Source organism: Antechinus flavipes, chromosome 2, assembly GCF_016432865.1.
Source record: "Antechinus flavipes isolate AdamAnt ecotype Samford, QLD, Australia chromosome 2, AdamAnt_v2, whole genome shotgun sequence".
NCBI lineage: Eukaryota > Metazoa > Chordata > Mammalia > Dasyuromorphia > Dasyuridae > Antechinus > Antechinus flavipes.
In genome coordinates, this window is record NC_067399.1 from 271763195 (window position 1) to 271778852 (window position 15658).

General features: G+C 37.2%; 1 protein-coding gene across 4 annotated transcripts in view; it reads right to left on the minus strand.

The window, feature by feature from the left end:
* Positions 1-15658, minus strand: part of FSIP1 (fibrous sheath interacting protein 1) — a 271977-nt gene that overhangs the window by 4990 nt on the left and 251329 nt on the right. For all 4 annotated transcript variants that reach the window (XM_051977060.1, XM_051977059.1, XM_051977063.1 and 1 more), the window contains one exon: positions 10479-10977. In XM_051977060.1, coding sequence (XP_051833020.1) covers positions 10479-10977 — 499 coding nt within the window. The remainder of the gene's footprint in view (positions 1-10478; positions 10978-15658) is intronic.

Here is a 15658-nt window from a genome sequence, read left to right on the forward strand (position 1 = left end):
GTCAAATACAAGGTTCGTTTTGGAGTTTATACAGAGGGACAGGTAGAAACCAGGAAGAGATCTAGAAGAAGCCATGATAAAAAAAAAAATAGGGGGGACGTGAGAGGTGGGGGGGAAGAGTGTTTTTAATGGGATTTTCTCTTGGACAAAGGGAAATGATCAAAGCTGAAAAAAGGGCTGGTGAAGACATTATTGAGGTCCCAGTATGTCTGGAAAAGGAGATGGGTCATTTATGTAGCAAGAACGAGACCACAGGAGAAGTATTTAAGTAAACTTTGGAAGCCATCAGAATAAAAGGAAGTCCCACAGAGCACTGGGTAGATTTGCTATGGAAGATTTCAGTTATAGGGAAATACTGACCAGGATTGCCCAGGCAAAGAAGGCATAAGGGAGGAATTATAATCTGTACTAATGGAAGAAATATAATGATGATGAAATCATAAGATTTTCACAATGTCAAAGTACCTAATTCACAAAGTATAATTAAAAATTATTAGTGATGTACAAATTGATGGATTGTTGTTGTTTTCAGTTGTGCCAGACTCATCGTGACCCTATTGGGGATTTTCTTGGAAGAGACTGTAGTGGCTAGCTTTCTTCCTTCTCCAATTTATTTTACAGATGAGGAAACTGAGGCAGACAGGGTTAAGTGGCCTCCTCAGGGTCCCATAGCTACTAAGAATCTGAGGCCAAATTTGAACTCAGAAAGATGAGTTTTTCTGATTCCAGGCCAGGCACTCTATCCACTGTACCCTCCTAGCTGCCCACAAATTGATGGCTACTTCCAAAATATACTTGCAGACTCAAAAAGATGACTATTAATTCATACCATTACTAGGGTATGAACTTGAATGCCAGCTCTGTCACTTACTCAGGGTGTGACTTTGCATAGGTCACACTTAACCTTCTCTGATTCTAAGTTTATACATCTGCAAAATGAGGACAGCAATTATTTGCCTTGATAATATAATAGGGTTGCTGTGAAGGTCAAAGTTAATTAAAACGTTACATATATGCTGACTATCATTCATTATTAGAGAAAGTATCGTGCAAAAAATTGATGGTCAGCCAGCCAAACCAACCTCTATAAAAAAGTGTTCCTGAGAAATAAAAATATTAAGAGAGAATTTAAAGACTATAATAGCTGCTGTTTATGTAGCTCTTTCAGGTTTCTGATGTATTTTATGTAGTCATTATAGCATTTGATAGAAAGAAACCTTATTGCAGTTATAATTTATCTCATACATATTTACTGGTTTTAAATGTCTTAAAACCAATGGAAATTCAAAGTGCATAAACATATATAAAAACATAGTAGGGCTTATCTTTTGCTGAGTTCTCTCAGGGAAACTGGTTCAGACTGTCTGAAAGGAAATGGGATTTCAAGTAATTAAAGGCATAAGAGACCCCATTGATGCCCTTGGGGAAGGCAATTTACCTAAATGATACCCAAGTATCCTCAAAGTATAAGGTATTTAAGAGAAGCAGAAAGAAATCTATCAAAAGCAACCACTTAGCAAGCCTAAGTTTTTTTTCTGTAAAAAATTTCAAGGATAATAGCCTCATTGTTTTTATCCTCACACTCTCACACAATGAAAAGCAATTAATCCACACAACTAATAGCTGTACTGCTTGTTTCTCAAAACAATAGAAGCTCCCTTTGAAACTTTCCAGGTGGAGGGGATAATGATGTATACCAATATGTACTCACTGCATGACCCTGCATATAGTCTAGAAAACAATTTTCACATTTAAAGGTTTTAGCAAGCAATTCCAATCATATGGGCCTTCTCAGAGAAAAATGACTAAATTAATCAAAAATATTTACATAAAATTTCTTGAGTCTAGAGAATTAATTCTCTCAAATGACCACAGCAAGGCACTGATGTCCAGATAGATAATGAAGTTGATACACACATTGCCAGAGCTAGCTCAACATTTAGGAGGCTCCAGAAGAAAATGTGGGAGAGAAGAGGCACTAGATTGCCTCCTGAACTGAGGGTCTACAGAACCAGTGTGCTGACCTCATTTTGTATACCTCTGAAACCTAAACAGTTTATCAGTCCCATGCTTCCACTTAAAATCATTTTAGGAAGATTCTGAAAATCACCTGGCAGGATAAGGTACAGAATATACAGGTCCTTTCTGAAGCTAAAAACACTCAGACTCCATTTCAGAGGGAGCAACTCCAGTGGAATGCCTGCGTAGATGGAATGCCATACATACATTTGCCTAAAACTACTATACAGAGAACTCACATAGGGCAAGTGCTTGTATACTTAATGGTTTTTCTCATTAAATCAGGAAAAGTGGTACAAGGATCTTTCCAAGGTTTGTCTGAAGAATTTTAGTATCAATTGGGAATCATGGGAGATGTACTCTATGAGCAAAGCAGAACTGCAGTAGTACAAGGTAAAATATGCAAATTTTGAGACATCTCCAATCCTAAATTTCAAATAGACTATTTGTGCCTAATCTGTGCTAGAGTTTTCTAAACTCCTATTCAATAGACCAGTGTGAGCCAAACACACTACACCTTGATCCTAAGGGCATGATGTCATTGGTCCTCCTAGAACAAGAAGGTTGAACAACAATTATCACACTTTCTTTCAACTAAGTTGTTAAATCAACATATAAGGAAACACTTTTCAAGTTCTACTTACAAGTTAATGACTTCCAAAGAAACCTATATCTTATAAATTTGTGCATATAAATATATCAAGACTCATTTGATGGAATATAACAACTTACTAACACTAAAGGGTAATGAAATCACTATCCTTGACATTCTTAAGTTCTTTTTCTATTTGTGAAAAATGCATTCATTCAGTGGGATTTTTGAGGCTTATTTTCTTTCCACTCTTTCACTGATAACTGCCATGGAAATAGCAGCTGGAGAAAGATGGGGAAAAAGATATGACGATGATAATTCTGAAGGCATTTCTCTTACTTCATTACCTCCCTTTTCATGCCTTCCATTTTTTCCCCTCCTTTCCTCTTTTCTGTCTTTCCTCCCTCCTTATGTATAATAAATCCTTCTTTCTTTCTCTCCTTTCTTTCCTTTCCTTCCCTTTGTCCTTCCTTCCCTCCTTTCTTTCTTTTTTCTCTCCTTCCTGCAAAATGAAGATAAACAGCTCATGTGTGGCAGGGTCCCTAAATCCTGCATAGGCATTCTACATTCAATATGGTTATGCTTATTTCAAGAGAAAATGAATATGATACTTAAGACTCATGGGAATCTATAGAAACAATAATAAACATTAGCAGTCTATCAATAGTCTATCATATCTCCCCCTCCTTCCTAGGAAAAAAAAAAGTAAGAGATTTCCTCAGGGAAATATATAATTGGGAGATAAGATGAGTTGGGTATATTGCAAGAGTGAAGGACCATCAGTGGATAACCTTGGACCTCCAATGGAATAACCGGCATGCCAGGAGAAGGTGAGGAAGGACTCCACTCTAGCACATTGGGAAATTTTGCTATGAGGAATTTGTGGGAAAATATGGTCTTTCAGGACAAATAGGCACCAGTGAGTTTAAACTGCATCATCAGAAGAAATACCAAAATCAATGACACAACAGCTGCACTTGAAACAGGCCATGAATGGAATATTGTGATAAGGATAAGAAAAAAAAAGACACTAAGCACTGTTGAAAAGCTCAAATTCCAATAAAGGGAGGGAGTAAAGGGGTATAGACTAAAATATCTCAGATGAAACCGAAAGGATTCACACATAATAAAGCATTATTTACAGAAAATTTCTATCCCTTTTTACAAGGTCCCTGTAATTCAGTACAAGAAGAGTCCATCGAGTAGTAAGTCATCCCAGAGTGTAAAGCTCTGTGAATCTGGACCAGGGAGTATCAAGGTGAGTACAGAGGTGTCACCAAAGTAAATAAACACTGCCCAGGGGTCTGTTTGTACTTATGATTTATGTATTGTCTTTATGAGTTCACATGGAATTGGGGGAATAAGGATTGTGACTAAATCTGTGATTTACAGGTATAGGCAACTCCCAAGTGAAGAAACTTCCTCTATGAATATACTTTCTTTGTAACTTAAAGTCTTAAAAAGAATTGACGAAAGCAGTGGTGTCAAACTCAAAACAGAAACTCAGGCCACTAAACACTACCTAAGAATAAGGATCCCTACTAATCACTTTGAAAAACAGATTGATATTATTTATATATCCCTATAGGTTTTATTTTGTTAAATATTTACCATTAAATTTTAATCTGTCCGAGGGCATGTATTTGATACCTTTGTTAGAGCATTTCCAGCTTAAGTGACTTGCTTAGGGTCAAATAGCCAATACATGTATAAGACAGACCTTGAACTCAGTTCTTCCTTATTTCTAAGTAAACCTTAGGATGCTGCCTCTAATATGGAAGAGCCTCAAGCCTCAATTTTTTTAATCTATAAAATGAGGACAGCATGGACCAAATGGATCCATGGTTTGGTCCCAGGGCTGAATGAGACTACCGTCTCCAAGAATCCAGCAAACAATGTGAGTTCTCAATGACATATATACATGTGGCTCAGATTCAAGGGGTAGACTGAGGCAGGGGCAGAGTCAGGCTGCTGAGAGCAGGAACGGAACTCTGACAGGATGGGGTGAGCCTCCAGAGATGGAGGGAGGAACCCCAGAGATGGGGAGAGGCATCTGATAAAACAGTATCTGATATTCTGATAGCTTGGGATGGAGAGAGACATTCTGATATTCTAAAATATAAGATCTTTTATCTTTATCAAATATTCTGATTTAAGAAGGAGGGGTGGTTTTGTAGGACTGAGCAAAACAATTATAAACTGAGGCAGAACAATTAGGGAAACCAAGGCAGGACAATTTGGAGAAACTGAGTCAGGATAATTAAAAAAACTGAGTCAGGATAATAAAAGAGAACTGTGGCACAACAACTCATAGGACAGATCTCATTGTCTCTTATTTACATGGAATTAATAACTGGTTCATCCCTCCTGAGACAGCCTAGTATCCCTCTTCCTATACCCTCCCCCAACTCTTCCACCCCATACCATCCCAGGAACTTACAATATTGGCATCAGACTTAGCACACTGAAGCTTAGAACTCCGAAGCTGAAACAATTTGTTAGTTTTAGCCTTACCAGTAACAGTGATTACCACTCATGCCTGAATTAGGATTAGTCTTAAAATAGCTTTGATCTCTCCAAAAACTGGTAAGACATTTTTATGTAGAACACATTTTTATATTAAGCCTCTGATTCACAATTGAGTACCTTCAATAAAGGTGATGAACAAACAAATTGTGCAAGAGTAATAATAAAGGACATGAGGCATTACTAACATTTGTGATTGCTTTGCTTTGTATTTAAAGGGAAAATACCAATTTCAGTTACTTTGCTGTGGATTAGGACTGATGTAACAGAGACACTATTCATTCACTTCTTATGACTGAATAAGCCTGAAAATTAAATACAGTCTGTACATAAGCCACATCTATACTATATCATTCCCCACACATACCAGAGATGATTATAATCACTACATATTAGGAATATTTATGGCATTAGGAGGTTTGAAGTAACTTTTGAAAGGAATGCTCTACTAAGAAAAACGAAATAGGTTTTTTTTTATCATCATTCAACTGTCAGAAAACATTCTGGCTCAGCCTGTCAACTTCTGCTTAATAGACACAGACCAGTATAATTCATATATGTATATATTTACTTCAAAACTTCCAAAATTCATGGCTTCATCAAAGCAAGCATTCTTTCCACCAATGAAGATAGCAATCCAACCATGCCTCAGATTAAGGATTTTTCATTTTTTAAAATGTCACTGACCCCATTCCATCCCTCAACACCCCTTGGCAGTCTGGTGAAGTCTGCGGAGCCCCTTTCATGATAATACTTTTAAATTCATAAAATAAAAATCTGCAGGATTATAAAGGAAACAAATTATGGTAAAGATGCATTGTTCTCCATTCAGGTTCATAGGCTTCATAACATTTATGAAATCTACACCCCAGGTTAAGAGCCCCTATCTTAAATGACTTTGTTAATTTTCTCAATATCCCTCAAAAATCAAATAATAGCTATGCTTTTAGAGATAAGTTTCTCTGAAATTAGTAGGCTGATCCTGGGATAATAGACATACAATTCATCAACAAAGCAGCATGGTACTGTGGAATGAAAGGTGGATTTGGAGCCAGGTTATTTGGGTTCAAATTCCTGCCTGTTCTTTATTACCTATGTGACTGTAGACCAGCCATATACTCTCTCCTGGACCTCAGGTTCCAGGTTCTTCACCTGTCAAATGAGGAGGTGGCACTTTAGGGTTTCTTAAATTCCTTTTAGTTCAAAATTAACCCTATGATTCATCTGTGAAATTATTCCAATTAGTAAGACCTGTCAAAACTGTTATTTCAGGGACATAGCTTTCAGGAACCCATTCTTTGATTAGGCATTCTAATAGAACTCCAGTAGACATACATATTTATAAGTAATTAAATTTAAATAAAGCACATCTGAACAGCACACTATTGCCATGACCACTATGACAAATCTCTGTGTCCAATTTGGTAAACTTAATTTCTCCAATGTGGGAGTTCAGGCATTCTCTGTTTCTACAACAGGTGAGAGAGAGGAGAGAAGAAGGAGAAGAAGAAGGAGAAGGAGAAGGAGAAGGAGAAGGAGAAGGAGAAGGAGAAGGAGAAGGAGGAGAAGGAGAAGGAGAAGGAGAAGGAGAAGGAGAAGGAGAAGGAGAAGGAGAAGGAGAAGGAGAAGGAGAAGGAGAAGGAGAAGGAGGAGAAGGAAAAGGAGAAGGAGGAGGGAAAAGAGGAAGAAGATGAGGAGGAGGAAGAGGAGAAGAAGGAGGAGAGAGGGAGGGAGGAAACTAATCTAGTTGAAATGCAAATTATATGCTCTCTTTGCAGCTGGAAAAAGATTTCACACTTAAACACTATATGAAAAATATAAAAAGTCCATATTTTTTCATGCAAAATGCTAGTGTAGCACTTTATATAATTCTTCATTGATACCAGCACCTCTATTTCCATCCACATCATGGAGAATAAATGAAAGATTTATTTTGATACATAATTATAAAACTGAGCATCTACTTGAATTTATTCAAGAGTTATCTAGATAGTATGCTGGATAGAATCCTGCTGGGCCTGAAATTAGGAAGACCTGAGTTCAAATCTGTTCTCCAACACTAAGAAGTTGTATGGCACTGGGCAAGTCATTTAAACATTTATTTGCCTCCGTTTCCTCATGTGTAAAATGGTGACAATAGTAACAGCCACCTCCCAGGACTGTTGTGAATATCAAATGAGGTGATATTTATAATTTTGCAAAGCTCAAAATGTTGTATAAATAAATGCTAACTATTATTCGCTCATGGGCAGCTAAGCGATACAGTGGATAGAGTGGATAGAATACTAGGAATCAAGAAGATTCATCTTCCTGAGTTCAAATCCAGCCTCAGGCCCTTAGTATCTGTGTGACCATGGATATGAAATCTGATCCTGTTTGCCTCAGTTTCCTTATCTGTGAAATGAGCAAAAGAAGGAAATGAAAACCCCCTTTAGTATATCTGCAAAGAAAACTGCAAACAGGATCATGAAGAATTGAACACAGACACAGACATGAATGTTCACGACTGAACAACAAAATTATTCACTCACACAACAAATATAATTGAGCAATGGTTTGCACAAGGTAGTCTCTTAGTCACATAGCTATGAGCAGTGGGGAGAACACAAAGCTAAATAGAAGGTTCTCAAGTGTTATGGGCCAGAACTCTGAACTTGAAACAAGGATGCTTACAAGATACTAAGTGGAATTGATGAGACAATGGTTATCTGGTTTAGCAAGGTTCAGTATGATTGATTTAATTTTACAACAAATAATGGTTTCCTAGTGATATAATGATTGGTTTATACTCAGTGTGGAACATATAAGCAGGGACTGAGAGCCACAGAGGAGAAGCTCTCAGAGGCAGAGAAGACAAGAGAACTGGAGGCAGGAACTTAAGCTCTCAGAGGCTCGGAGAGAGCTAGAGAAGACAAGTGCATTAGAAGCTGTCGGAGCCAAGGAGACAGAGATTCATTTCCACCTTCAGTTAGGTTCCTGGTGGCTGGATTGGCTTCCTGTACTTCCCCCACTGAGACCAAGGCCGGTCGGAAAGGCTCTCCAGAAGGCTACCCAGCCCCAAGAAGGAAATAATACAGGATCTGGACTTTAACACCTGGCTGTTCTTGTGATGATTACTCTGACTGAAAAGAAGGCTGCTTCCAGAGACCCCAAGAAAACTGACCAGAAAACATTACACTCAAGGAGCTTCAATCTAGTAGATGAGATAAGATAAATATACCAATAACTATAATAAAAGGTAATGGCAACATTGTAATGGACAGAGAGCTAATCTTAAGAGTAAAGAAAGCTTTAGCTTATTGATGCTTCTGACAAGTCCTGACTATGTGATGAAGGACAAAGTACTTAAGTACTCAATGCCCCAGGCAATTCTCTGAGACCAGTATATATTTTAGAGAAGGTGCCCATCTGCACTAGTATATAAGAAGCACCTTCATTAGAAGTTCCAAGGAAATTACAGGTCTAATCCAAAACATGTGATAATTACCAGTTTTTAGGGACAGACTAGATAATCTTTAAAATCTTTTTTTGTGTGTGTGCTGAGGCATTGGGATTAAGTGATTTGCCCAGGGTCACACAGCTAGGAAGTGTTAAGTGTCTGAGGCCATATTTGAACTCAGGTCCTCCTGACTTCGGGGCTGGTGCTCCATCCGTTGCACCACCTACCTGCCCCCAAAATCCTCTCTTTCTTTAAGTAAAAGATTATAGGGTTTCAAACTTTGGTCACAGAAATAGAGAAGGAAGAACTAGTTCATGATGAAAGGAAGGGCTAAGGAGTTTGGTTTGAGTTATTTTGGGTATGAAGTACAAACCCTAATATCCAAGTGGAAATGTCTCATAAGCAAGTGGAAGTATGGAACTAGAGGTCAGAATTGAAGAACTCAGAGCTGGAGATGGAGGCTCCATAGACTTTCTAATAATAGCTAAAAGTGATAGCTTTCACCTCTCAAATGATCATACTATAGAAGCTTTTAAATCAAACACACAATTTATCCTTCACTTACATCAAAAGTGTCTATGCTATTTCTGTCTATGTCTATATAATAAAGAGGATCATCACACATTTTCTAATATTATATGGTGGATGACTGAATCATTAAAGAGAATTTTGTGTTAAGTGAGTAGTTAACCTATGAAAATGCAATCAGGAGATGTCATGTTATAATAAGTATGATCTAGTCACTTTAAATTTGTAATTTGACAAAATTTTCATCAATAAAAATAGATAACTGAAGTCCTGAGAAAATGTAATTTGCTAAATTGTCAGCTGGCTTCAAAATCCCTCTTGTGAAATTGACTTTTTTTAGGCTGACCTAATTAATTATGATTAAAACTGATACAGCTCATGACCGCCAAATACTATGTGTAATGTCAGGACAAAAATTTTAGATAACTATGGAATCAAAATTGTGGGTTACCTAAAGGGCAATGGAAAGATTCCTGATGGATGTAAAGAAGCTATAACATGTTTTTTATTAAAGTTTTTTATTTACAAAGCATTTGCATGGGTAATTTTTCAACACTGACCCTTGCAAAACTCTGTGGTGTTCCAAATTTCCCTCTCCTTCCCCCGTACCCCTAAGATGGCAAGTAATCCAATACATGTTAAATATGTGTAACATGTTTTTAATATTACCTATTTTCAAGAAATGCTATAAGGGCTATCATTAAGAAGATATATTATTGTATGGATGAACCTTGTATCTACTTTTTTTCCTTTATAAGATTTGAATTCCTTGAGGACAGGGACAATTTTTGCTTTTTTTTTTTGTATCCTCAGTTCCTGCTATGTGGTAAAGGTATAATAAATATTTGATGATTGATTGACTAATGTTTTACTGGAAAAGGAGGTTTTGGGAGTGAGAGATAACAAGACTGATACAAGCATTGCACTAGTACTGATAGAATGTAAAAAGACCTAAAGGGATGGATTCAGAAAGAACATTGGTTAGATTCTTTGTTGAGGCTATATAAGAGAATGTACTAAATCTCAAATGTGATTCTCAAAGGATGAGAAGGAATAAATGGGTTAAATCAAAGAATGTAAGAGTTAGAAAAGAGCTCAGAGAAGTTCCAACCCACATAAGAAAGAGGATGTTCCCTACATAAGGAGATACAGAGAGGAAATCAATGAAATACTGAAGAACTTTAAGAAGGTGTAGTAATTTGCAAAAATGACTCCTCATTTTCCCTTTGGATTTGAACAAAAATTTGGAAGGATGAATCTTGGTAGGGATTTGTAAAAGTGGCTCCTCATTCTACTTTTGAATTAGCAAACCCTTGGGATAAATTCATTCATTGGAACCATCACTTATTTGGACTTAGCTTCTCTAAGACTCACCAGGATTTGGTGGGCTTTCAGTGGAAAAATCAATCAGTTTCAGATTCTCATCCTCAGATGATGGGCTACTGTCCATACAGTATAAAGGATCATCCAAGAAAGAAGGCCTTTTCAGCCTTCCAATGCCGAGGGTTTTTGACATAAAGTAATGTTCTACGTCACCAGAAGCTACATTCCCTGGAGGCCAGGGACTCTCTGCTTCCTTTGTCTCAGTGACCAAAAATTCTGCAATGTGATGTTGATTCCCCAATGCTTTGGTAAGATAATAGCCAGGTGTTTCACATTCTCCATTTTCAAGGAAATCTTCATTCTCAACCTCAGGACTGCTGAGAGCTGGTAACACATTTAACAACTGAGCGATGAAGGATTTGGAAGGCTGGATGGATTCAGGCTGTACTCCATCAGCATCTCTGCTTTCCTTTTCTGATCTTTGTTCCAATATGCATTCCTCTAGAAGAGTCTTCAGCTGCTCTTCAGAGAGAACTCGTGGTGTTCTCACCTGAGGAAATAAAGAATATAATCAGTCACTAAACAGAAACTATTTGTTGAATACCTTTTAAAGGACAATGTTGGATTAAGTGCAAAGAAAGATATGAGAAATAAAAACTACCCACCCCTTTAGGAGCTAGATCCCTGATTTTATAGCCATTAAAAATTCTTTGTTTTGATGAGGTTTAGCTCCCCTCGATTCCCAGTCAGGGAGTCAAGTGATAAGGTTTGTGGCAGGGCAGGGAGTGTAGCGGCGCAGGTCCTTCGTAAATGAATTTACAAACCCGAAAAGTTAAACTGGCAAAAGAAGTTTATTATTGGCATTGGGAAGTCAGCCTTTGCTACAAAGATTGAATTCCTTGGTGGCAAGGTCCCAACAGAGGGATATAAAGTTTTTAGCAGAAAAATCCTATCCTAGCAGAGAAATCCTGACAAGAGAGGTGAATAAGGTCTTGTTAGGGAAATAGGAGAGAAAAATAAAGAGAGAGTAACGCTGAAAGAGAATGTCTTTCAGTGGGCAGAGTCCCTCGCAGGTAGCTATGTCAAGGGAGGTCCCTTGGCCTGGAATGATTCCTGCTTTGAGATCTTTTACTGCCCAGGATTGAGCTCAGCTGCTCCCTTTTATAACTGAAACCTTGCTAGAAGCTGGGGGCAGCTCTTGGTGGGAACTGGGAGCAGTTTGAGCTGGAATCAGAATAGAAAATCTTGGAATTGAATGAGTGTCTCTGGGCTAATTTCCAACTCAATAGGGTTAGATAGAAATCGGGCTAAGTAGGGAGTGATCCTGGACTCAACTAGTCCCATCCAGATAACAGAATGAAACCACTTTATCTTGATTCCCTGGCGCAGGTCTTTCAGGAGAGAGCTTAGTGTTCCCCCCAAAGTCAGAGAGAGGGAAAGAGAAAGAGTTTTGAGGCTCCCCTCTTCAGTTTGAAAATTCCCTTTCTCATGAAGATGAGTAACTTCTCTGCAATTCAAGAGCACTGCTTGGAACACTGGAAGGTTAATTGGCTTGTCCTTCATCAGAGGCAAGTATGTGTCAGAAGCAAGACTTGGATTCAAGTCTTCATTACTTCATGGCCAATCTTAGGTCTAAGAAAGGACAACTCACCAAACAGACTAAATGCATCCTCAACTCTATCTTGTCAAGTGGTGAATCTTAGATTATATTTTCATTAACATCAAATATCTCTCTGAGATGGTACAATGATTAGTGTGTTGGAACTGAGATCAGGAAGACCTGAGTTCAAATTAAACCTCAGACACTTACTTTTTACATGACCCTGGGCAAGTCTTTAAATTGATATCTGTCTCAGTTTCCTCAATTGTAAAATAGAAATAATTGCACTGTCTATAGTTATTTTCAAAGGAATTTCTCTGTCTTTGCTGCTAGACTTTGCAGAATATGCAGAAATAAAGAAATTTTTGTGATTTGTGTGGACTTATTTTATATCCTGCAACTCTGCTAAAGTTGTTAATTATTTTAACTAATTTTTAGTTGATTCTTTAGGATTCTCCAAGTATATTATCATTATCTACAAAGAGTGACAGTTTTATTTCCCCATTTCCTATTCTAAATCCTTCAATTTATTTTTCTTTTTTTATTGCTTTAGCTAACATTTCCAGTACATAATAGCGGTAATAATGGGCATCCTTGCTTCACCCCTGATCTTACTGAAAAGACTGGATGTGAGGGTCAAAGAGGTTGTTGTGAAGATCAAATGTGATAACGTTTGTGCATAGCACAAGCCTGGATTATGGTAGAAAAAATTCCTTCCTCCTTCTCTTACTCTCTGCCTTCCTCCCTCTCTCCCTTTCTCCCTTCCTACTATCCCTTCTTCCTTCCCTTCCTCTTTCCTTCTCTTCCTTTTTTCCTTTCTTCTTTCCTACAGTCCTAGACTTTGACATTGTTACTTTTTCTGGCAATAGATACCCTTTCTCTAATCTCGTCCACTATAGTCAAACACAGTCAGTTCAAACCTATAACAAAACTTGCATGCAGTGTGAGGAAAAACTACAAGATGAACCTCTATTACAGTAGACGTAAATCATTGCCAATTTCATGTTATTCAGTTAGCTTGATCCAGATTTAGAAAATAAAACAGCTTAGTCAAGGTGATCTCAATTCTCATTGTCCTTTTTAGATCACAAGTCCTTTTACTGGGGTTATACTTTTTTATACTTATAAGATTTCAACATACATATATCATTCTAATTTGAGACCAAATCAGTGCTTTTTAGTTTGATTTAAATCTCTGACAAAGCAAAGTCTTTCACTGCATTATGTGCCAAATGCCATCCCTTTCTGTCTTTCTTTCAGTACCCTTTTCAGGGCAGCCATTTCCCTTACCAGCTTAGTCAGGATCATACTGTCATCTCCACCTAAAATTTAGACCTATTCAACCCTAGCTTTCCTTAAGGTGGACCCAGTCAGAGAGAAAGGATTTCTTGGAGAACCTTGGACCACCTATTAAGAGGATAATTTTTTCATATGGAAGATATGATCCAGGTAGTTCACTCTCCTTAAAAGTTTATTCCTATTTTTTTTTTTTTGGCTGAGGCAATTGGAATTAAGTGACTTGCCCAAGATCACACAGCTAGGAATTGTTAAGTGTCTAAGGCCAGATTTGAACTCAGGTCTTCCTGACTTCAAGGCTGGTGCTTTATCCACTGCACCACCTAGCTGTCTCTGTCTAATTTTTCTTGATTAAGTTTCTGCTTGTTTTCTTATATCACTTATCAACTTGCATTAAGTTCTACCTCCCTCTGTCCCAAATTAGTTGTCTTTTCTACTGACTTGGCATGTAACCTTGACCTTGACATCTAACTTACTTGACACTAAGCATTGACCAAATTCTCTGATTATCACCTGCTGCTTCAAATTTTTTAAACTTCAGTCATATTTCTGAATAAGAATCACCAGTATCTGCTGGCCTGGTTCCATCTTCCCCAGTTTATTAGAAAATCCTACAGACTATGACTTACTGAACCCAGGTAAAGTCTGCTTATTCCAAGGTACTTATGGTTTCTAGGTAGGATTATAGTCAGATTTAATATCAGGATGCAGAGTAGCCTTGAATATCACAAAGTTAAACAGACATCCATAGCCAATAAAAATTCTTGTACCATGTTGAGACAGTGCCTTGCATATGCTTTCTAAATGAATTAATAAAATATAGTGGAAGGAATAATAGAAGAACAGAATTAATGCTTTTTGATTTGGGTCTTACAGTCTAAATCATCAGCAACTCATTACCCAAGTATTTGGTCCCTAATAGCCAGAAATATCTTTTATACAGCTCCTGATCTGTTTTAAAAAATATTCACATCATGGAGTTTATGCCAATTTATTTCTCTTCCCTTGGTACTTCAAGAGGACTGTAAGAGAGTCTGATGACCTTTCCTCCCCACCAAGTCAAATTGAAAAAGTAGCACAACATAAAGAAAACACCATTAGCTATGAGTCAGGAGTCTTCAATGGTAATCTTAGCTCCATTAATTTTCAGTGACTCTGGATAAATTATTTAACTTTTCTCTTATTTTTCTTTAATTATAAAGACTGAATGATTTTTGAGTCCTTTAAACTCTAAAATTGTGATGTTATTAATAGTAGCAGTATTAGTAGACTAGGATCTTTTGCATGTCTTGAGACAAAAGTTTACATTACATTGAAATTCTTGACCTTTTGTTCTTCCAGATGAATTTTGTTATTATTTTCTCCAGCTCTATAAAGTAGTTTCTTAGCAGTTTGGTATGGCACTGAATAAGTAAATTAATTTAGGTAGAATTGTCATTTTTATTATTATTAGCTTGGCCTACCGATGAGCACTTGCTATTCTTCTAATTGTTTTGATCTGATTTTATTTGTGTAGAAAGTGTTTTGTAATTATGTTTATATAGTTCCTGACTTTATCTTGGTAGGCAGACTAGCAAATATTTTATATTATCCATCATTATTTTATTTTTTTTAATTTTTATTTAATAATTACTTTATATTGACAGAATCCATGCCAGGGTAATTTTTTTTTACAACATTATCCTTTGCACTCGTTTCTGTTCCAATTTTTTTCCCCTCCCTCCCTCCACACCCTCTCCTAGATGGCAAGCAGTCCTATATATGTTGGATATGTTGCAGTATATCCTAGATACAATATATGTTTGCAGAACCGAACAGTTCTCTTGTTGCATAGGGAGAATTGGATTCAGAAGGTATAAATAACCCGGGAAGAAAAACAAAAATGCAGATAGTTCACATTCGTTTCCCAGTGTTCTTTCTTTGGGTGTAGCTGCTTTTGTCCGCCATTTATCAATTGAAACTTAGTTAGGTCTCTTTGTCAAAGAAATCCACTTCCATCAAAATATGTCCTCATACAATATCGTTGTCAAAGTGTATAATGATCTCCTGGTTCTGCTCATTTCACTCAGCATCAGTTCATGTAAGTCTCGCCAGTCCTCTCTGTATTCATCCTGCTGGTCATTTCTTACAGAACAATAATATTCCATAATATTCATATACCACAATTTACCCAGCCATTCTCCAATTGATGGGCATCCATTCATTTTCCAGTTTCTAGCCACTACAAATAGGGCTGCTACAAACATTTTGGCACATACAGGTCCCTTTCCCTTCTTTAGTATTTCTTTGGGATATAAGCCCAATAGAAACACTGCTGGATCAAAGGGTATGCACA